The 24921-nt window shown below is 38.1% G+C and overlaps 1 protein-coding gene and 1 long non-coding RNA gene across 2 annotated transcripts in view; one reads left to right on the top strand and one right to left on the bottom strand.

Annotated features, from left to right (window-relative positions):
• LOC134754548 (CUB and sushi domain-containing protein 3) overlaps positions 1-14393 on the top strand; it is a 78750-nt gene extending 64357 nt beyond the window's left edge. Inside the window, exons 7-12 of the mRNA XM_063690850.1 lie at positions 1431-1607; positions 3069-3248; positions 4373-4552; positions 6181-6455; positions 6941-7131; positions 13936-14393. Coding sequence (XP_063546920.1) covers positions 1431-1607; positions 3069-3248; positions 4373-4552; positions 6181-6455; positions 6941-7131; positions 13936-14266 — 1334 coding nt within the window. The 3' untranslated portion in view covers positions 14267-14393. The remainder of the gene's footprint in view (positions 1-1430; positions 1608-3068; positions 3249-4372; positions 4553-6180; positions 6456-6940; positions 7132-13935) is intronic.
• Positions 1-24921, bottom strand: part of LOC134754592 (uncharacterized) — a 363458-nt gene that overhangs the window by 237104 nt on the left and 101433 nt on the right. The window lies entirely within an intron of this gene.

The following is a 24921-nucleotide window of genomic DNA, read 5'->3' as shown; positions in this document are numbered from 1 at the left end:
TTATGTATCTTTCAGTAGGAGTAGCAGAAAGCGCTGTTACTGTTTGTCCTTGTCACAGTCTCACATTTTTTTGTATTCCCCACCGTAAATTTAGTACGGTTTATTAAATCTACTCGACCACTCATATTGTCGCATTGCGTATGTTCTGTCCCTTACGGGGGCACGCGTGTAGCTCATCTATGTAATGCTAGGTCTATATGCAAAAAAAATTGTATTAAAGATAAGTATTAAACAGTGCAAAAATTACAATATTCACAAGCGAAAACTATTGGACTATGTAATTCATAATATCTAAATTCGGCCCTGGCAAACATTCACATTGGAACAAAAGGTATTAAGAAAAATTAGAAGGTATATTAACAGGTCGAAGTGGCATTTCGTCGCTATACTTACTCAACCTCATATCTGCAACAATCATTTGATAGAAATGTCGCTTTTATTTCATTCGGAATACGGGTGTTTTTGTCATCAAATGTGTGTTGCAGATACGAGGTTGAGTAAGTATAGCGGCGATTTGTTAGCGGCCATTATTCTTCTGCTGATTTCTGAAGATACATCGTTATTATCGGTTACTAAGGTACTATGGATGGTATAGAAAGGATGCCAATCTCTTATGGCAGAATTGTTGAAAAAGTGACCGCTTTCAGCTTTAAATAATGGTTTCTAATCTCTCCGGTGGCGCTAGTTAGGCTCTGGGACACGAGTATAACATGAACCAACAAAAAACCCGACCAAATTACGTAGGTTGTGTTTGGTAGTATTTCGGTGTATGGTGGCGCCGCCTAATTACTGTTTTTTGATGGACACTTTTCATATATAGAGATTTGGCTCCTTCATATAGTCTCCATGTAAGATACACAAATTTATTGACGCTAGCGAACGTGTTCATAGAAGTTTGACGTTTAAAATAACGCACTGCGTTGTGCTATCAAAATCGTTGCATACTTATCTTGGTCTAACTCTAGTACCGTAAAATGGGGGTTAGTAGGGGCAAAATTGACATTCAAATCTCAATAACATTTTATTTTTACATATGAATGGTGTATATAATAAGTGTTCCGGACGTTTGTATTTTAGTTTCTATTTTATTTTGGGTAGTTCCATTTCATAACTTTGACGATAAACAGGAAATCCCACCTCACCCCGTAGTCCCTCGTAATTGGGGTGAGATGGGATTTCATACAAAGGTGATTTTGAAAGATTGTTGGATCTTTTATTTTTATTATGAGTATTACTAATTACTATAGCTCCATTTTAAATTGGAATTCATTATTTTTGTAGCAGTAGCCTTAAAATCCCATCTCACCCCCTTTCATCCCTTCTCTCCCCATTTATAACCCAACTCTCCCCGCGAACCGTACTCACCCCATTTTGCGGTGCAATAGGAGTTCAAAGTTAGAGCCTGCACTCATTTCTCAATCTCTTTCCAGAACCGAAGGCGTGCGGGCGTCCAGAGCAGCCCCCAAACTCGACCATGAGCACCGAGTCCTTCGAAGTAGGCGCTGCGGTGCAGTACTCATGCGACCAGGGGCACCTGCTGGTCGGCCCCACTGTCCGGACATGTCTGGACACCGGGTTCTATACGGAGTTCCCGCCCGTGTGCAAACGTGAGTAAAATCAAATAGAACATTGGTAATTATACCCATACAATCATTACGCTCTCATTTAAAAAATAAAAGCTTGTAAAATAACATAAAAAATATATATGAAAAAATGGAAATGAAAATATTTTAGTACAATAATTATAGTAGTTATAGCTGACAGGCTCGACAGTCAGCTTATCGTGCACTGGACCAGGGTGCACTCATTGGTAGCTGCGTACACATGAGTATGTAGCAGCCGATGAGTGTACCCTGGCTCCTGCCAAAATAGAAATACAATAATAATAATATAAATAATTTAAGTTTAGTTGCTTAAGATAGTATTAAGTACTAACATGTATGGACCATTATGAAGCCTGACATAAACGAATTTTATTTTTATTTATAAAATGTTACATTACAAGGTAGTACGTTGGGACTTGCTATTAGGTATATTATACCTGTATCAGGAAGCCCCGCTCCTCCGTAGCAACAAGTTGCAGGTTAACAAAAACAGAAAGAAAACAAGCTAATACTATTTTATCTACATGTGTGTGTGATGAAATTTTATCTATATTCGTGTGTGTGTGTGTGTGATGAAATATCTAGAAATTGTAATACAAGTAAATTAGAGGGAGTAGAAGTTTTACATACTACATATCTGTAGGTGTATCGAGTCCCATAGAAAAGTTAAAAATAACTTTCAAGTAACATTAAAACAAGAACGATATAAATTAACTTATGTCGGTACTTTGATAAACAACTTTTGACGACTGGTCTGGCCTAGTGGGTAGTGACGCTACCTGTGAAGCCGATGGTCCTGGGTTCGAATCCCGGTAAGGGCATTTATTTGTGTGATGAGCACATATATTTGTTCCTGAGTCATGGGTGTTTTCTATTTGTATATTATATATATCGTTGTCTGAGTACCCGCAACACAAGCCTTCTTGACCTTACTTTGGAACTTAGTCAATCTGTGTAAGAACGTCCTATAATATTTATTTAATTCAATTCATAATTACCTATAGTTTACGAACAAAAAAGATTTATTTCTCATTATTTTCTTTTGATCCTATTTTGGCTCAGATTTTCGCCACCACGGCAATTCCTCGTAACTTACCTGTGACAATGTCTATGCCTATAAAAACTTTTGTATAGCTAGCCATACATGCACGGATTTGCCCGTCGGATCTGCCTGAAAAATGTATCTGGCGGACACATCCGTCAATGTGTGGCGAGAAATAGACACAGATGGGCAGCGGACGGGCATCCGGCGGACACATTATTTGGTGACACGCCATTCGGCGATACAAGTTTTGAATTGTTTTGAATTAGGGTGAAGCCTTGAGGTCCCATTTATAAGGCCCTAATTCACTTTTTCCTCGTTCTCATGCTTCAAAACTTGTATCACCGAATTAGGCGTGTCACCAATGCGAGTTTACCCTACCTATAGTTCCAAAGATATAACAATGCCATGTCACGTTCCAGGAATTGAATGCGGCTACCCAGCGGAGATCGCGCACGGCTCGTACACGCTGCTGAACGAGTCCGTGTCGTACCTGTCGCACGTGCAGTACGAGTGCTCGGAGGGCCACGAGATGGTGGGCAGGTCGCGACTAGTCTGCGATATAGATGAGAGGTGGAATGGGCCCCCGCCGCGGTGCGACGGTACGTTCATAGTTGACGTATAGTCGTCATCTAGTACCCAAAATACTATTATCTTACTGTGACACTAGGTCCACCTGTGTAAAATTGTTCTATAATATTTGATAAACAAGTCTACAAAAAATCAGAGCTACCGGATTTGATGCAAACGCTAAATGTACCTACATATAAAATTACTGTAAGTATTAAAAGCTTTCGCTATAATAATTTAATTCACAATAATCATTAATTCATTTATGTGTTTAATAACTTAATTATTTAATTTAATTATTGGGTGCTTGGCATGTGTACAATGCGAAAGTTTAAATTCATCATCATCAATTCAATCATCAATGCGCCCGTTTCGCTACATCTGCTGCTGGTTGTATCTGACAGTTATTTTTACTAATAAAATGTTAATTTCTAAAGATAAAGGACATTTGTGCCATTTTCAACCAAAAGGGTACTTATTGTCGCTTGTCAGTAAGGCGCTATTTCCATATAGCTTCAATTAGAAATCAACCTTATCAACAAGCGACAATGTGGTACCTTTTGGTTGAAAACGTCACATTATTCGTGACTATGACTAGTATGACTATTACTAACATATACAGACAAAAGAAGCAGAGATAAAAGCAGAAAATTGTGCATCACGAAATGGACCCAACTATTACGTTCTTATTTCGTTGAGCCCATTCCGTGATGTCACGACAAATAACACGTAAAGATACATACAGTACCGGCCAATAATATATCACCTCCACGTTTTTACGGTATAACTATTTTTTATATTTGTAAGTGACTACCTCACTGCTTTAGGTAGTCTAGTAGTATTCCTTTGTACGGGCGATGAGAAAAATTGGTCTCATGTAATGGTTTTTTCATACAGGTTTTTTTTAAATGTATTGTTAACTTTATTTTTTTACTAGAGGTATTTTAGTAATATGCTGAGTATCCTGTTGTAATTCACAGTATTTCATTGCAACATTTATCACATATTTGTATAAAATGACTAGTAAAACATGCAATCTAGCTATAAACTAACCTATATTGTACTCTATACAAGCTCATACAAAAACACTCAAAGGTGATATATTATTGGCCGGTAATGTACATATTTATAAAAATAATGTGTTCTTGTTTTACAGTTGTGCACTGCGAGCCTCCAGCGCAGGTCCCCAACGGACGCGTAACGCTGTCCCACAACGCGTCGGTGTACGGCGCCGTCGCGGAGTACGCGTGTACCCGCGGGCACCGCCTCGTCGGCGTCCGGCGAATGAGCTGTCTAGCGAGCGGCGTCTGGGACCAGCAGCCGCCTAAATGTCAACGTGAGTTCTAAGTTAATAATAACTGGGACCAGCAGCCGCCTAAATGTCAACGTGAGTTCTAAGTTAATAATAACTGGGACCAGCAGCCGCCTAAATATCAACGTGAGTTCTAAGTTAATAATAACTGGGACCAGCAGCCGCCTAAATGTCAACGTGAGTTCTAAGTTAATAATAACTGGGACCAGCAGCCGCCTAAATGTCAACGTGAGTTCTAAGTTAATAATAACTGGGACCAGCAGCCGCCTAAATGTCAACGTGAGTTCTAAGTTAATAATAACTGGGACCAGCAGCCGCCTAAATATCAACGTGAGTTCTAAGTTAATAATAACTGGGACCAGCAGCCGCCTAAATGTCAACGTGAGTTCTAAGTTAATAATAACTGGGACCAGCAGCCGCCTAAATGCCAACGTGAGTTCTAAGTTAATAATAACTGGGACCAGCAGCCGCCTAAATATCAACGTGAGTTCTAAGTTAATAATAACTGGGACCAGCAGCCGCCTAAATGTCAACGTGAGTTCTAAGTTAATAATAACTGGGACCAGCAGCAGCCGAAATATCAACGTGAGGTCTAAGTTAATAATAACTGGGACCAGCAGCAGCCTAAATATCAACGTGAGGTCTAAGTTAATAATAACTGGGACCAGCAGCCGCCTAAATGTCGAGTTCTAAGTTAATAATAACTGGGACCAGCAGCCGCCTAAATGTCAACGTGAGTTCTAAGTTAATAATAAGTGGGACCAGCAGCCGCCTAAATGTCAACGTGAGTTCTAAGTTAATAATAACTGGGACCAGCAGCCGCCTAAATGTCAACGTGAGTTCTAAGTTAATAATAACTGGGACCAGAAGCCGCCTAAATGACAACGTGAGTTCTAAATTAATAATAGCTGGGACCAGCAGCCGCCTAAATGTCAACGTGAGTTCTAAGTAAATAATAACAGGGAGGTCAAAGGTTATGACTTATGACACATGCATTAGAAGTGAAGGTTACAGAAAAATATGTCACAAATCATTACAACATTGTCAATAATAAAGCTTAGTTAGTTAAAATACAACGGTCTAGATCGAGGTTAAGTTTCTGTAATTAGACATATGTAGACAATTAGGCCCACTTGCACCATCCCACTTAGCCGGGGTTACGCGGTTAAATTGTTAACCCAGTGTCAAATTATACTGGTAACCATGGTAACTCCAGGTTAAACCGGTTCACTCGGGTCGGTGGAATGGTGCAAGTAGGCCTTAAACACATACATACCTGTATTTATTTATTTAAGAAACAAACAGTCTTCTATAAGTTACACATAACACTGGAAACTTTCTTAAAGCTAGACTTACAGTTTCCTTAATGAAAATATTTTAACATCATGTTTAATAAAGTTTCTACAGAGTAAAACAGAGCTATTTGTGCAAACAAGAACAAAAACAATAACAACAATAATGAAAAAAATGCAAGAGTATCAGGGTGTTAACAATTAAATTGTATATAAACTGAATACTAAAAAGGTTTTGTTATTTATTTAATATGTAATTACGTAATTAGTATCCGTAATCTAACTAAAGTATGTACCTGACGACGTATTTTTTTTTACGTCTTTACAGATTAGTACTCACTTGTATTATTTCTCTCACAGCCGAAGAGCGCTCAACAACGACGACCACAACGCTCCCTCCCCCCACCACGGCTGTCCCCCCCACGCGCGTCACGTCACGCGCGCCGCCGACGCGGCCGCGCTCCACGGCACGTCCCGCGCCGACGCCGTTCGTCACGCCGGAGACGCGCCGTCCCCGACCAAAGACCACCGAGAGGCCGACCACGAGATACGAAACGAAGGTCACGGACGCGCAGGAGTCGCCGACCAGCCATGTGCCGCATATTATTGTGGCTAGTCATCCTAGGGAGAACCAAGTAAGTAATACAAGAGCTTCTCTTTTTTTTGCCATTTTTTTATGCTACCTTTTTTGCCACTTTTGTGTTATTTCTAGTCAGGATCACGAGCCCTTTTTATCCTTATAGAAAATAAAAAGTGTCCCAAAAGTTACAATACATTTTTGAAATTTTCCTTTTTGTTACCGCCATACAAAGTAAATGGTAACACAATAGGAAAAAACCTATGGACATTTTTTTTATCCCATTAGGATCGATAGCTCGTGATTCTGAGTAGAAATAACACAAAAGTTGCCAAAAAGATGACATTAAAAAAAAATGGCAAAAAAAAAACGCTCACGTGTAACAAAAATAGTGGTTATCCGTTTAAGGGCATATTCAGACTCGTGGTCTCTACACGTAGTGTTAAAATGAGAAGGGAACTCCTTTGGAAGGGATGGTGAAATTCGAAAGACTTAATTAAACATTTGTCATTGAATTTATTTTTACCTGTAACGCCGCTTCAGATCCTAGGCAGCGGCAACAACATCCGCGCCGAGCAAACCCCGCGCGTCAACGTGCCCCAATCGGTGGACGGCGAACGGCGCGAGACGGTCGGCGCGCGCCTCAACCTCGGCGCCGTGGTCGCGCTCGGCGCGTTCGGCGCGATCGTCTTCCTCGTAGCGATTATCACTACCATCGTCATATTGGTGCGGAGGTGAGTTTTAATGAAGTCGGCGTGAATTTTGAACTGTGTGTTGTCGACGAATCACAGTTTAATACTGAGTGGCTACCATGTAAAGGGGAGTAGAGGGATTCAGTAAAAGATGCGCGAGCGTGACTAAAGCTTTTTTTTTACAAATTACACAGTATGACAGTTAAAACCAATTCACTGTGTGTTCATTCAGAATCAGATTAACAACTTTAACATACACAATGTCATGCAGATTGGAGATTGGATTTATATAAGTGTATACAATTATGTGATCAATAATATAGCAGAGACATTTAAAATACAAATCTTAACCTCGGTGCAACTAACAAATATAATAATTATTGTTGAAGTGAAACTTCTTATGGGACTTCCAACTGAGAGTTGCGTTAAACGTTTAACGCTACCATAGATAAAGTTTGTCTTAAAGAAAGTAAAGAAACAATATGAGTTCACTAAAAATCAATTTCTACCCGTTCCTATTTCCATTTCCACATTACGAAGTTTCACTTCTTCCGCGCGGAGGGACTCCACGATTTTTTATTTTATTTTATTATGAATAGCTTAAACCATCATACTATTCATTTGAAAGACCACGGTTGTCATGGCAATGACTTTCACTCCGCCGGTATTATACACGGTGGCAAAAAAATAAGTGCATTCGCATTGCCAGGGAGGTTTTGGGATTATACTGAGCAACTTTTACTATGGGACCAACCCAGAAATTTTGGCTGGTCTATTTTCTATGGGAGGGTAAATTTTTTTTTCGCGATTTCGTGTTCGGTCGCACAGGAAAAGTTGCTCAGTAAAATTCCACAACCTCCCTGATGGCAACGGGAATGCACTTATTTTTTAGCCAACCTGTTAAAGTACGTAAAAGTTTGTGATCTCTACAGTGATTTAATAAGTGATAGTTGGTGATAGAAACAACAGTATCACAGTGATTATAATATATCCAGTACACTTATACTCGTAGCAAAGATAGTAAATAAAGTAGATATAAAAGTTTCAAATTCAAATACAAAAATTATTTATTTGTCCAACATAGGTGTACATGGGGTGTTATAGATCAGTCAATTTCACTATGTGGCGCTTTACGGCATACAATTTTTGAGTTTTTAACCAACTTTCTAGTCGAAACCTGTGTACCAACTATATTAAAAAGCCATAGCAATGATTTCAAAAATATTTCGGTATTTAGGTATTTTAACGGCCACGGCGTGGTGATTTATAAAACGTGATAAGTGTTTAGCTACCATAAATAATATTACTCGTAAACATAAAATATAATCATGCAAGAACTTTTTAATTATCTGACAACCCACTGACATACTGTCTCAGACTTGCTTTCATAATTTCAATGTGCAGGCGAAAGAAATAGTATTTTAAATAATTTTCTACGTCTTAAAATGAACTTTTAAAACGCCTTTAACGATATCTTTATCTTTTTCTTTCCTACGCTTCTGTTTGTTGCTATCAGCCCAACTAAGAACTGGGAATTTCTTTTCTATTCTTAAACTGAAGATATTTAGTTTGGTATTTTTCATACGGGACACCCAATATATTGAATGCGATCAGACATGAATTCCGTATTTTGTTTTAAAATCAATAGCATAGCTCTATGTGTACGTGTTTATAGATTTAAAATCTAGCTACCGAAGATATGTCTCTGTCCTTTGCGGATTACAGTGTTAAGGCGGGATTCCACCGGTGTGCGGCACAAACTTTTTTTTTAATGAATATACTTGTGCTGCACAGCGCCGCATACTAGTGGATTTATGCCTAAACACCTAGTACTCGTATTAAGACCGAGTGCGTTGTAGAGTAATCAAAATCTAGAACTTTGTCACTTACGATTTGCGCCAGGGATGTTGCGGATGCCGATTTTTTGACATCCGCGGACGCGGATGCGGATTTTTAAAGGCTCACATCCGCGGACGCGGATGTCAAAATTAAGGCGCATGAAAAACGTAAAATACACTATTAATTTTTATTAAAAAAAGACGAAACAGTATTTGAACAAGAATATAGGTGCCACACAATCGCATTACTATACTAAAGTCCAAATAAAACAAACTTTTCACTTCTTGTCGCTGTCCGTCATAGGCTAAAGTGCTCGATCGACGAATCACAAAAACGAAACGAGATTCCTAATGACTAATGACGAAACTACCTAGCAGTTACGCCGCCGCTAAGACGTTTCTGTACCTACCTGTTCCACATCCGCATCCGCATTAAGCTCCACATCGATTTTATGCGGATGCGGATGTTGAAAATAATGCGGTAGTTCCGCGGTTGCGAATATTCGCAACATCCCTGATTTGCGCTAGTAACAACCCCATACAGTCCTCACTGGTTAGCGGTGACGTAGCAAATATTTGTGAAACAACACCATCTAGCGACATATACCTTAACTACGTCGGCCATTGGTTAGCGGCGGCGCGCGACGTACGGCGGCGCCGGCGCCGCGCTGGTGCTCGCTGCTGGCGCTCCCGTTCCCAGACCAGCAGGTTGGGCGGAGGGAGTTTGCGCGTGCGCACCGCCATGTGCGCGCAGGACGGTTCAGCAACCCGCTGTAGAGGTACATACTGAGCTACTGGCGGGGTCTGGGAGAGTTAATGATTGTAACGCCAAGGCCACGAAACGTGAACGATCAACGTCAGCGTTGAGCGTTCACGCTCGGAACGTGCGCTCTGTGGCATTCGGGTGAAAGTTACGTGCAAGGAAAAGTTGTGGCTGAATTTGACAGATAAAAATTATAAATGATTGCAACCTTTTATTTTGTTCAAAGTATATTTCATGTTTAGAATGTTTTTACGATGCAATATCGGACGTGAAGTTACAAATACGTTTATTTATTTGATAATTCTTTAAGCAACTCTTTTCAATTATGTAAGCCTTTAAAATATGGATGGTATAGAAAGGATGCCAATCTCTTATGGCAGAATTGTTGCAAAAGTGACCGCTTTCAGTTTTAAATAATAGTTCCTAATCTCTCCGGTGGCGCTAGTTAGGCTCTGGGACATGAGTATAACATGAACCATATAAGGCAACAAATAACCCGACCAAATTACGTAGGTTGTTTTTGGTAGTATTTCGGTGTATGGTGGCGCCGCCTAATTACTGTTTTTTGATGGACACTTTTCATATATAGAGATTTGGCTCCTTTATACTTATAGTCTTCATGGTTATTACTGGATTTTCAAACACCAACTTTGACAACCAGTTACCGCATGATACGTACGTAGCCAGATAGCGCCATCTATATAAATTTTTTGTCAAATTCCGTGCAACATTTTTTCTTACACTTTACAACAACTCTTCTACAATCAATCTCTTTTTTCAGTCATTTAATAAAATCACTAAAATGATGACCTATTTAGCGTATGATGGTCGCGTTTACATCTTTGGAAAAAGCTACAGCTCGTAATCATGAGAAGTATTTAGCACAATTGTTTGGTTCTCTGTTTGCCTCGTACAATTGCTGCATCAGCCTATAGACCTCGAGCCAGGAACAGATTTCCATGACCAATCGCCTCCCGGGCGAAAACTCGTATAGTGGTTAACGGCTTTGTATGATCAATAAGATAGAGGGGTACTGTCATAGTAAATTTTGTACCTACTGTAAATTCACTGCCATCTATCGACATACTTTAAAACTAAAAATGAAGATTTATAAAAATACGTTAAAATGTATTTAAATATGGATAAATGATTTATTTATTTGCATTTTTTTTAATATGATTTTGACCCATGTTCTTTCACTGATATGCGTTAAAATTATAAATAACAAACGAAACCGTCAACGCCCTCTATACGAGAGTAGGCCAAAGCTAGTGGCGCCATCTGATCGAGAATCAAAATTTCGTGATTTTCGAGGCTCGTTTTTTCCTTACTGTATCCATATATTACGGACTTATATCTATCTTTGGTATGATGAACCCTCGTGAACGTCAGCTGCCGCTCCGTTGGTGGGTTGAGGAATGGCAGCAAATAAAGTCTATAAAAAAAAATTTGATCATCGCCTCCCGCTTGATACTTTGTCAGACGATAGTTTAGATCAGGGTTTCTTAAACTTTTTGCAGTCACGGACCATTTTCACAATTTAAATATTTCCACGGACCCCGGTCAAAAAATATTTTAGAAAAATAATAAAAACCCTTATGTATATATTTTTTAAATTAAGTTTCATTACACTTAGATTTCGTCAAGTTTACTACAAAATTTTCTAATAACTATATTTAAAGTAGGTAACTGACTTACTACGGACCCCCGATAAACATGCTACGGACCCCTAAGGGGTCCATCTCTCATAGCATCTAAACCCCGTCCGTGGGGGTCCGTTTAAGAAACCCTGGTTTAGATGCTATCCGTCAGCCGATTGTATCGCTGTGGAAAGACCGTCAGCTAGTCATATGAACATGTAAAAAAGAAAATTATTTTCAGTCATCGGCGTCATCGCCTCTCGTTTGATACTTTGTTAGAATAAAACAAATCGTCAGCCGGTTGTATCGCGGTGGAAGGACCGTGTTACGCGTTTCGGTGGCTGCCATTCATCAAACCCACCAACGGAGCGGCAGCTGACGTTCACGACGGTTCATCATATATAGCCGTTAACCGCTATACGAGTTTTCGTCCAGGAGGCGATGACTGACGAAATTTGCGCCTGGCTCGCAGTCTACTAAAATATATACAAGTTTTTATTTATAACTTTGCCCAGTTGAACAAACCATTTTTCAATTTAAACATTATCAGACGGGTCTACTGGCAAATGGCTGGTCTTTGCCCATTTTGCTTTACTTTGCCCACCAGGGAAAGGTATCCAATATAATCCGTAAGCCTGATGTAACTAAGTGACGTTTTCAACCAAAACCACATTGTCGCTTGTTGATAAGGTTTATTTCTAATTGAAGCCATATGGAAATAGCGCCTTACTGGCAAGCGACAATAAGTACCCTTTTGGTTGAAAATGGCACAATGATTGACAGTCATTAACCAATTGTGCCTTTATCTAGGACAGTAAACGCCCATCACACGATTACACGTCAGTAGCTTCAGCTGGGAGTCGCGTCGTTGTGGGGTAATCGGTAGCTTATGGATCATTAATGGCGTAGAATCCGACCAAGCATTTGCAACGATAAAGTGATATACCTAATGCCATCATTATTGACAAAATTCTATGAAAATATGACGTTTATAATGAAACTTGCAAAGTTTTAAGCAATTTAGCTGAATGGTTTGATGCGCTGTATCGTTTAAACTTTAATAGATAAACATTTGAAGATATGTCGCAACATGTGATAGATAAAGGTATGTCATATGAATGTAATAAATTGAAAAACACCTAACTACTCATCTAGCTATCTAAAAGTCGAGAGAAGAACGAGAAAAAACAGAAAAGTCAAAGTCTTTAATATGTATTTTGCCAAACAGCAAAACGTAACTTTTTGTTCATACTTATACTAATAATTATTCGATAGCATCGGTGATTCATAAGTTACCGAGGGTTTCAGCCCGTCGTCAATTTAGGCAACTTAGCGACGGCACGACAAGCGACAGAATATCACTTTGGTTGTCGTGATAAAGTCCAATTTTGCATAGTGGAAAGAAAGTGATATTGTCGCTCTTCTGTCGCCGTTGCGTCGCTTGAATGAACGACGTGCCTTTCGCAGGTTTACAGTGTGTAAGGTTGACATGGTGGCTGATTTTGACAAACAGAGGCACTTCAATTTAATGGAAAAGGTAAAGAAATCGTTTTTAAGTAAGTCTAATTAGTAAGGTTATCGATCTTTAGTAAACAAGCCGATGTAGGTATTCAAACGTAGTCTATACATGTATCGTAGTCGATACAATAAAGAGAAACAGGCCAAGTGCGAGTCGGACTCGCGTACCGAGGGTTCCGTACTTTTTACACGACTGCCCAAAAAAGAGAGTGTAATGTTTTTAGTATTTGTTGTTATAGCGGCAACAGAAATACATCATCTGTGAAAATTTCAACTGTCTAGCTATCACGGTTCATGAGATACAGCCTGGTGACAGACAGACGGACAGCGGAGTGTTAGTAATAGGGTCCCGTTTTTACCCTTTGGGTACGGAAGCCTAATAAAAAACGTCGTGTGTTCACACTAGACAATTTGTACATTCGCGATCGCTTGAAACAACTAAAGCGCTTTTACAAATACAAAAGCCATCATGTCATCCACTGCACACTCACAGACAAGCACCGCAGACACGCCATCTTGAAAAAACTACACGTTGACAGCTCACCGCAACACAAAATACGCAAAGAAAAATCACAAAAGCACATCGGATTTACAACACGTCTTGCATTTGTACATACAGTATACGTTTATGCACCTTTTTTACACTTCTGCGTTGTTTTTAGGAACACCTGTATCGCACAAACGTTTAGAATGATTTACTACCTAAATACAACTACACCAAGCTTCGCATCGTCACAACGTTTCGTTCTATTTTATTCCTTAAAAGAATATCTTATATCAACTTACTGATTCCTGTTAGGCACCGTTGCCGCTCTACGCACATCTTTTGTTCTCATGAAAAGCTTGAAATGCTAAGGTTTTATTACATGACTTCGGATGCAACAAAACAGCCATATCAAAATTACAAACAAATATGAATTCACCTTTTACAGAAACAAAGTCGGTCAAATGTGATGACCCGGTACGTATATTTAACACACAATAAAACGACCCTGTCACATAAAACGCGATTCTGGCCAAAGCACGGCATCCGCAGTCATGTTTTAAAACCAATCTCTCCCCTTCTAACTCATACTTCTCCTTGCAGAAAGCACCACGACGGCAAACGCTACCGCCACCACGTGTCCCCCGACTGCAACACGGTCGCCTCCCTCGACTCCTCGTCATCAGAGTCCCGTTCGGGCCTGAACAGGTACTACAGACAAGCTTGGGAAGAGCTTCACGAAGCAACCGGCGCTAAAGGGCGAAGACACGACAGGGAAGCGCCGAAGGACGGGTCGGAACTTGTCGTGTCAGACGTGTACCCGGCTCCGAGGGACAAGAGGAGACACCATCATCATCACCACCACCGCCAGCCGAGGCATCCGGATTGGCATTCGCCGCATCGTCCGCAGCACAACCATAAGCCTAGGTATTAGCAGTTGTAAAAATAGTTTCAGTCTGACGTATTTCATTAGTGCGCTTTGTGCACAACACACGTATTTAAAGTATGGCACGTAGGTAAAACAGTCAAATTTTGCACTGTATTTGTTAACCAAGGGCCAAATTTGCAGGTGAAATAAGTACGTTGTTTTTAACTATGATTGAATTTGACGCAACGCAATTTTAACTCAACTTTGCCCGGTCACTTAATTACCTAACTATCCAAATCCGTAAGTGCAAAGTTAGACTTTTTTTACGACACAGTGAAATGCAATGTTGGAATGATTCGGCGAACTAAGGCTGAAATGGTTTTTTAGACACCGTAATTTAAATATTGCTTCCATTGGCATTGGGTCGAAATGGCGCTAGTGTGTTGGTAGATGATGAACGTAGGTATTAAATGTCAGATGTGTTTTGTTGACCGGATACTACCGCCAGGGCAAAGTCATGTAAATAATTAAATATATGACCACGCGCCATGTTGCGGAATTTCACTTGAACAAATTTTTTCATACTATACTGAACTGTCACCCTATACATGAGAATATACAATGTTTTTAAGAATAGGTAATAATAACTGTATCAATAAATTGCTCTGATATTTAGATTAAGGTAATATTTAAAACTTGACAATTTAAAAGTGCTTGTTGCTAGGCCTATTTGAATAAAGAATATATTGACTAATAACAGCGCCCTCTAGACAATGATCATATATTACTGGTCAGGCTTTACCTTGTGATTAATGCATGAAGAATGACTGTGTGTCCTATTGGTAGAGGAAAATATCTGGTCAACAAAGCACAGTGTGGCGAAAAGTAGAATGACATGACTTTGCACAAAGCTCGTCTGTTTATAATTACATAGTACAGTTTAGTGTATCAAGAAAGTCGTGTCGTAGTAAAAAGATATGCACCTATATCTTTCTTATGTAACGGTTTTTCCGATACATACTCGTATTTACGTAAAACTTAGTATATGACTATTATTTAGTAACGACATCAGAACGACACATCCACCAAATATAAATATAATCTAATTTGTATTCATTTGTATTCTTTATATTTCAAATCATTAACTAGCACTAGCACACTGTAAATTTGTAAAGTACGTAGGGTAATTCGTCAATTACTGGCCAATTACTGTTTAGTAACTGTTTATATTATTCTGTTTATAGGTGAATAGAATTCATTTTTAGTGAAGACTGTCAACTTGTTCCAAATGATACTTGATAACTGGACCAGTTGACAAAAATATGGATCAGTATTTTTTCTTATAAAATATGTTTTCTACTATGAAAAATCTTACACGTTTTCAAGACTCACTGTGACATGCAAACATGTCTCTTGACTGTCCTACCACTTCGTAACGAATCCTCAATTATGACTATATATTTAATAGAATTCAATAATTGGCTATTCATGTATTCGTATTATTGGACTGATATTACATTATAGTATATACTTATAATTATTTTCATATATTCTTCTCATAACCTCAAGCTGTCTTGAGTGAAAGATTATTTTTTTGTCTCTCCGTCACTGGCAAAGTTCCAGGCAAAGGGAATTGAGATTATTAGATATATGTTTCTAATTATTATACTCGTAAGGCCCACCATACAAAGTTTCCCTATTTTTAATTTGAACCTTATCGTATAGAAGATTAGGGTGACTTTCGTTTGTTTTAGAAAACAATGAAACAAAAGAAATGCTACTTAATTCAGTTAGTGTAAGGTTCAAATTAGATTGAAACAGAGTGTACATTGTAATGCACATTGGGCCTTACGAGGTTATTATTGATTTAATTATTTACTTATATATGTATAGGGCCTTACTGATTTACTTAATGATAAAGGAAAAACTGAAGGTAGGGGAGACCGAGGCAGGTTAACACAAATATTTCTCTAACTATAGACGCTAGAAGTATGACTCCAAACAAAAAAATGTTTCATTTTCCATTTTTATCAACTTCATCATACATGGTTTAGGCTTCAGATGAGCAGTTCAGATTCTACAGCGGTTTGAGCTAAAATATTGCTTAAATTAAGTTTCTCGACATTTTTTTCAAGGCCATTTTTTTATCAGTTTGGCATTTTTTCGATATATGTTTGAATCATTCTGGCAGTGATTTTTATCATATATTTGGACTTATCAACGTTTTTAAGTATAGCCAATGTTTTCTAAACTAAAATTGCAAAGGAGTGTAAACATCTGAAAAATACCAAAACAAATAAATATTCGTCATTTTTTTGTTTGTTTGGCAGGCTAATTTTTCAATATTATTTAACCTTTTGGTTACCAATTGAAACCTTATTGAAAAATATGTGTATTTCATAATGCTTCTGTCACTAAAAAGTTAACACGACAAAAATATTGATTAATGTAGCATATTTTTCTTTTTTTAAATTATAACCCGCTAAAAGGTGAAATTTCTAAATTGAGCTGCGCTTACCGGTGAAAATGTTTCACTGACAATTTATTGTTTCAATTCATAAATTATTGATGTGTGTCAACTTACATCAGTACCCGTTTTAAGTTACCTCGGTATTAGGTGAGTTGGAGTTAGGTGAAACAGTCTGGATTGATACAAAACAAATGTTTTTAAATAGTTCTAAGAACACTGTGGTATTTCTGTTCTGGGTGGTAAATGGTTATGAAATTTGCTATCAGATGATAAATAAATAAATAAATAAATAAATCTTTATTGTCACACCTTAGGAAAAAAATCTACAATTTGTGAAAGGATAGCTTAAAAATACAATATAAACTAAACTTAAACTTAAATATCAATATCCGGCCTTCACCACTGGAGGGCTTCGTCACTTTTTCTTTAATATATGACATCTATTACAGTTTTCAAATATCAACTTAACATAATAACTTAAATCTATAGTGAGGCAAAGGGTCCCAATCTTAGCATGTGCGGTGCCAGAGGGCTTCGCGCTGATTTTCAGACTGGTCCCGGGACGGTTGGGGATGATGCAGATTTCATAAATCTAAGCTTTTAATAGAGTTACGGGCGAAAAAGTAAAATTGGTTCCAACTCTCCTTGGTCTCCCCTGTTTATTAGACTGGCGGTGCTTTGTTCAAAGTCTAGTACTAAACCAAATAGCTATTTAAACAATTGTTATTTGTTAATTATGTTTAAACCTTAGTATAAGGGATTTAACGAACATTACTTTCTATGTTATTATTGTTAATAAATAAATGATTTCATTACGCATACAACGAAGTTAAAGATGTGACACCGTTTGTATACATTTCAACTGGCATAAGTAATTGATATTACTGTAGTATTTAACATTTAAGATTGTATTTTATGTACCTTATAATGATATTCTGACCTTGACAATTAGCCTCATGCATGAAGTTTATATTTGAACGAAATATGTTTTATTCGGATGTTTGTTACCGTTATATCATGTTACAAATGCATTTCCGTTTTTAAATTACCATTTAATCACTTAAAATTAAATAAAAAGTACAAAAATTTGCCCGCGAAAAGCTAGTGAGCGAAACGCTCGAAACGCCACGTGACGTCACGCGTTCGACGGATTAGTGTCATTAGTAACAAACGTCAGTTAGGCCGCCCAACGTGTGACGTCATCACGCTCTGTCGAATTCGCGCCAAAATTTATGAGCGTTTCAACCGCTCAAAAATTTTCAACATTTTAAATATTTTTTAATAAAATAATGTTAAGGTTTACAAAAGTATTTTTATCATTTCCGGTGTTCCAACGATATAAATTATGAATCCAAAAATAAAAATAAGTTCATGCATGGAGCTAATTGTAATATTTATAATAGACTTAATTATATCCAATCGCCTAGACGCATGCAGTTGAGGTCGATTACAAGCTTTTATTTCAGTAAAAAAAAAAAACAAAGCAATAAATATTAAGACTTAAGAGTAAGTATTAAAGAATATTCACAGCCGCTCTTGTTTGATAGCTGAAGTATATGACTCTATATGAAAGAAAGTAAATATATAAAACACATTACATAATAAAACTGTATAGATATTTATTCTCATAATATGAAATTACATTATAAATTATGCTAGACTAATCTACATGAATTTATATAAATTGTGACTTCAAAATATTACGTACACGACTGTGGCTCTTAAAGTGCTTCTACGGAAGTTGCAACAAATGGCATGCGATTTTAGATAATTGCTGGTAACCCTTTTGCAAATCGCATGTAATTATACTTTATAGGGTATTTGATTATATTTAAAATAAATTATTTTTCACCATGCATGAAATAAAGCAACAGAAGATTAATATAAAACCGGAGACAGCAGTTATTTTTAGACACAATTTCTATTTTAAAACCCGTATGAAAATATAAAGAGTAGGTCATTTGATTGTGACGTCACATGCTAGTGTTTCATATTAATTCCATACTAGCAAAATCGTTCAGACAGAGAAAAGAAACTGATTTGACTAGTAGTCAAATACCCTATTGGTTACGTTTGGAGAGCCTTTAATTCCTTTGTATTGAGTATAAATGTGCCATTTTCAATCAAAAGGGTACTTATTGTCGGTTGTCAATAATGCGCTATTTCCATACAGCTTCAATTTGAAATCAACCTTATTGACAAGCGACAATGTGGTACATTTTGGTTGAAAATGTCACAAATATTAACGCTATGACTATGATTACCTTGATCTGTTCTTATTGTTTATTCATTTATATTATTATTTCTTAATACTATTTTAGTTAGTAAGCAGTTATTCTCCACTGTACATATTGTAGGTTAGTTTCGGTAAGACGTAAGACTAGATTGAAGTAAATCATCGTGTTCCGCTCTTTACTAAGTTATCTGTATTTATAATTATCATCTTTTGTAAACTTTGCCCGGGTACAAAGCTAGAAGCCGTCTCTGTAGCGATTCGATCAGAACAAAGTGAGGGTATGTCCTTATAAACATCATATTTAAAGCCTGACCAATAAATGATCATTGTCAAGAGGGCGCTGTTATTCTCATGTATAGGGTCACAGTTCAGTATAGTATGAAAATATTAGTTCCAGTGAAATTCCGCAACATGGCGCGTGATCATATATTCGGTCAGGCTTTTCCATTTCCATACTATTTCTTTGCAAATGCTCCCACCTTAGGCACCATATTGTCACATAATAAATAATAGTACTACCGTACAGAAAGGACACTTCCTATAAAACCGAAGTTTGACAGCAATTCAGTGACGAATCATGCTGTCCCTTTCCGGCACTATCCCTTTTGGGTAATTAGGTGTTGTCAAAATTCATGTCGTTATTCTGGTTCGTGGTCGTGCACGCAAAGGGACGTCAAGTTTATCAATTTGTGTCAACCCTCCCTAACAGCATTTATACGTCATTATGACGTCAGCGACGTCATTGTGACGCCATAATTACGTAATTATTACGTTATTATGACGTCGCTGTCGTCACTGCTAACTGGGCTAATAATTGCTCGGAGCAATGCTGAGCCGAACGGAGCCGAGAAAACCAGAAAGGAGGAGTGTCCCCCCACTACTATTACGTTTAGTTTTTGTATTGTACTTAATTTTAGGTAAATCCTGACCAGGAATATATTATCATAGTATCACGCCATGTTGCGAAATTTCACTGGAACTAATTTTTTCATACTATACTGAACTGTCACTATACGTGAGAATAACAGCGCCCTCTTGACAGTGATCATATATTACTGGTCAGGCTTTACAATCAACTGATGAACAGCACAACTTTCCCGTTATAGAAAACTCTCATTTTCACCTCAGTTGAATTATAATATATATTTAAGAAAAAGATGGGCAAAGTTACAATATTTGGAGTAGTAAAATTACGCTAGCTCAGTGGTTCCCAAAGTTGACTGGGCTCCGACCCACATAACAAAAACTGCCAAATTCGGGACCCACCTCTTGACCTTCTTAAAGCATTTACAATAGTAGATTGTGTCACAAGGGAGCAAAATGACATATTTACGGCGCGGCGAGGGCGTACATTGAATCGTGAACGAAGCGAAAGATTCTATAATTGAATCCTGAGCGTAGCGAGGGATTCTAAAATAGAATCTTGAGCGTAGTGAGGGATTCAAGTGATAACGCCCAAGGTGGAAATAATTTTGCCACCATGTGACACATACTGTTTTTCACATCACCTATGAGGAAATTATTATGTTCCAAAATATTAATTACCTAAAAAAAATAGTATGCAAAAAAGAAAAGAAAATGTGTCCTACAACAGAAAAATGCCACTTTGATCCCTCCTAGCAGGGAAGGAAAGTGCCACTTTGATCCCTCCTAGCGGGGAAGAAGGTGATGTGAAAATATTATTAGTATCGACTGTTAAACCGACCGGTCGGCATCTCGTCTTAAGGAGCCCACTGACTATCAGTCCGCCGGACGATATCGGCCTGTCAGTTGTTGGGAACTGTCAAATTTTTGTTCTAACTGACAGGCCGATATCGTCCGGCCCCCTTTATGTTTCAGGGCCCATTCAAATTTCGTTCGTTTGGGAAATGCTGCGCTAGATATTTTCTTTCTTATTTTATGATTTTGACACTTTCACGTGTGGTACAAAGTAATATTAATTAAATCGACTCGTGAGTAGTACAAGTCATGAATTTGTATGAAAAAACAATTTGTATGAAAATGTGCCATGAACGGGCAGACATGACGTAAGACGATCTGATTATGATCTGATGGTGTCTAATAATTTATTACTGTGTACGAATAGATATACTTATTTTGTAAATAATTAAACTGGTTACAGTTGGCGATTGATGTATATTTTTAATTAGAACTTGTAGGTAACTTAAAAACAATAGCTATCATACACCGACACGGAATATATTATGCGTATTTCAAGTTAGGTTTGTGGGTATAACACACACACACACACACATTTTCATATTTCATTTTCAAGTAGGTAATATTTAAATATTGTTGTTTGTTTTATTGTTTATTTGTTGTTTGTAACTTCTTAATGTCTCTCTTCTTCCTCGCGTTGTCCCGGCATTTTTGCCACGGCTCATGGGAGCCTGGGGTCCGCTTTGACATCTAATCCCAAGAATTGACGTAGGCACTAGTTTTTACGAACTTTGTAACTTCCTAATGTATCATTGGATAAAATGTTCATGTTAAACCGACTCGGTGCGTCCCAAGATACAGGCTCAGCCTAGTTTGGGACACACATGACAACATTTGTGCAACTTCTATCTACCATGTTTCTGTTAAAATAATAAATTATTCTTATGTTGTGATAACTAGTAAAAGAACCATTCAATAATTTATTTACTTCGAGGGATTTTTTACAGGAAATTCATTATGTTATAAATCGAGTCATAATTATAATTACCTACTACAACGTTTTACAGTACATATGGCCCTTTACATTTTCTATATAGGCACGTAAAGTGCTAATTACCGCACTAGCGCGGTAATGATGTCATAAAAATATCAAAGCGTCAAAATACTTTTGTTGCCGGCTGTACCAGTCTGTGTTTACGGTTGTATAGATGTCCGACTTATATCAGAGTATTTTAGAATTAAATATTTTGTGATAAACAATATTTGTTTTCTTTTCCTTATCTAAGTATAGCTAATATTATAATCGCACCGCAACAGCAGCCAAATAACACTAGACCCTACTAATAGTGTTGTGTTCCTGCCGGTGAGTAAGGTTGCCAGAGCTCGAGGGAGAGGAGTGTAAGGGTCGGCATCGCGCATGTAACTCCTCTGGAGTTGCAGGCGTACATAGGCTATGGAGACTGCTTAACATCAGGCGAGCCGTATGCTTGTTTGCCACCGACGTAGTATAAATAAATAAATAAATACACTATTTATACGGTGTATTCCTATTTGTCCCCGCTCCTCGTTACCACCGCCATACATGAAGCGGAAATGGTAATGATTTTAACAAAAACACTCATTTGTGGGCGGCGGGGGCATATACTTTAAGGCTGGAAACAGTGCTCGATCGACGGTCAGCGCTGATCCTCGGTCCTGACCAAATCACGCGCGTACGGTCAGCGTAGCTGTGTGCGCGTTCATAGACTTGCGTAGATATAGCTACGCCGACTGACGGTCAGCGCTGTCGGTCGAGCACTGTTTCCAGCCTGACCCCGCGCGCCGACCGTGACCGTCATAGCGACGAACACATGGGAATACAATATTCAAGACGAACACACCGTACACACCCCAGAACGTGGAACTTTGTAAATTATTTTATTTTACCTACAGCAGAACCTCGATAAAACGACTTTCAGGAAATCGCTAAGTTCGTGTTGATAAATAGGGAATATTACGCGAAACTCTGCGTAGGTGGCGCCACTACCACAATCTGAGGGTCCATTGCGAAACAAGAAAATCGAAATGTCGTTATCTAACATCTGTCACTCTTGCATATTCGAGCGATAAAGAGGCAGATAGCGAAATTTCGAATTCGCGTTTCCCGGTAGGTCCTCTGTAAGCAAACCGCCATGGAGACTGTATAAAGGAGCCAAATCTCTATGTATGAAAAGTGTCCATCAAAAAACAGTAATTAGGCGGCGCCACCATACACCGAAATACTACCAAAAACAACCTACATAATTTCGTCGGGTTATTTGTTGCCTTATATGGTTCATGTTACTCATGTCCCAGAGCCTAACTAGCGCCACCGGAGAGATTAGGAACTATTATTTAAAGCTTAACGCGGTCACTTTTACAACAATTCTGCCATAAGTGATTGCAATCCTTTCTATACCATCCATACAAACGGCCTTGATGCATCAATGTCATATTTTATTATCTCTGAAAACTTGTCAAAAACCTGTTAAAGGTACAGTATTATGGATGGTATAGAAAGGATGCCAATCTCTTATGGCAGAATTGTTGCAAAAGTGACCGCTTTCAGCTTTAAATAATAGTTCCTAATCTCTCCGGTGGCGCTAGTTAGGCTCTGGGACATGAGTATAACATGAACCATATAAGGCAACAAATAACCCGACCAAAATACGTAGGTTGTTTTTGGTAGTATTTTGGTGTATGGTGGCGCCGCCTAATTACTGTTTTTTGATGGACACTTTTCATACATAGAGATTTGGCTCCTTTATATAGTCTCCATGTACAGTATGTATAAGTTACTCTATGGTTTACTAAAAGGCTAGTGTTGCACTCCTGGTGGCAGAACATTGCAGTATGATTGCAGTAATATACCCTATTTTCGCCTTATGTTCGTTGGTTTCGGTTCGTTTTAAATAGAGGCTAAGCCTACGAGAAATTCGTTTTACAGGACTAGGATATACGGATTAGTTCCCGGAATGTGAATCCGGCGAAACAGCCGGCCTAGCCAAGTTAACTATCGTTACGACAACAAAACGCTTCATGTCTCTATCACTCTTCCATATTAGTGCAACAGTGACAGTTGCGTTTCGATCGCTACGAAGCGTAAGCGATTGGCATGTTGGCTACGCGGCCAGGTATCCGGCAAGACAAGAATCCGGCGAATCGGGAACTATATAATGACTGACTATCAGTCCGCTGCGATATCGGCCTGTCAGTTGTGCGGAACTGTCAAATTTTTGTTCCAACTGACAGGCCGATATCGTCCGGCGGACTGATAGTCAGTGGGCCCCTTTACAGTCAGTCAGGATCAAGATTGAGATCTTTTATTGATAAAATTATAAATAATGTTACATGTCACACATGACATAGGTATTTGATTATATATGATTATAACTAAGTATTTAGGTAGGTAGGTACCAAAGATAGATATAACTCCGTAATAGATAGATACAGTCTAAGGAAAAAACGTGCCTCGGAAATCAAGAAAATTTGATTCTCGTTCAGAGGGCGCTACTAGTTTTGTCCTACAGTCGTATAGATGGCGTTGACGGTTTCGTTTGTTATTTAACAATTTTAACATCATAAAAATAATTAATGCAAATAAAAAAAATCATTTATCTATATTTAAATACATTCTATCGTATTATTATAAATCTTCATTTTTAGTTTTAAAGTGTGTCGACAGATGGCAGTGAATTTACTGGGGTTACAAAATTTACTATGACAGTACCGCCCTAGTATAAGTTACTCTATGGTAGGTACATATCACAGATTATAAAATACTAGATTTTATTGCGAAATGGAGTTAATAAAAATATCGGTGTCGGAGAAAGTTACTTGATTTTAGGTCAGGAATGTACCCTTCAAATTAACGGATATAACAATTCACTCCTTTTTTTGGGCAGTCGTGTAAAAAATAAACACGGTGTATACATATTATAGGTATAGAAGAAATGCTGCTTAAATCATCTGTACATATTATAGGTATAGAAGAAATGCTGCTTAAATCATCTGTACATATTATAGGTATAGAAGAAATGCTGCTTAAATCATCTGTAAAGATGCACAAGGCCTAATGATGATGATGATGAGAGGAAATGTATATGCCGATTTGCATTTGATTTATATTCTTATAACTCGCCATAATTTTCTTTTATTTTTTCCTTGCTTATCGATAACATTTATATCGATATTTCATTTTGTCAATCCCTCGTTTTGCTACAATAAGTTAAAGGTGTAGTCCCAATATATGGGGCATTTTCTATGAAAAGGGACCTTATTGTCTATGGCGCTTACGCCGCACAGCGTCGCGCGGCATTGTATCTATATCGGAGCATC

The sequence above is a fragment of the Cydia strobilella genome, chromosome Z (genome assembly GCF_947568885.1).
Source record: "Cydia strobilella chromosome Z, ilCydStro3.1, whole genome shotgun sequence".
Taxonomy (NCBI): Eukaryota; Metazoa; Arthropoda; class Insecta; order Lepidoptera; family Tortricidae; genus Cydia; species Cydia strobilella.
Note: the sequence above shows the minus strand (reverse complement) of the source record. Positions and strands in the feature narration are given on the sequence as shown.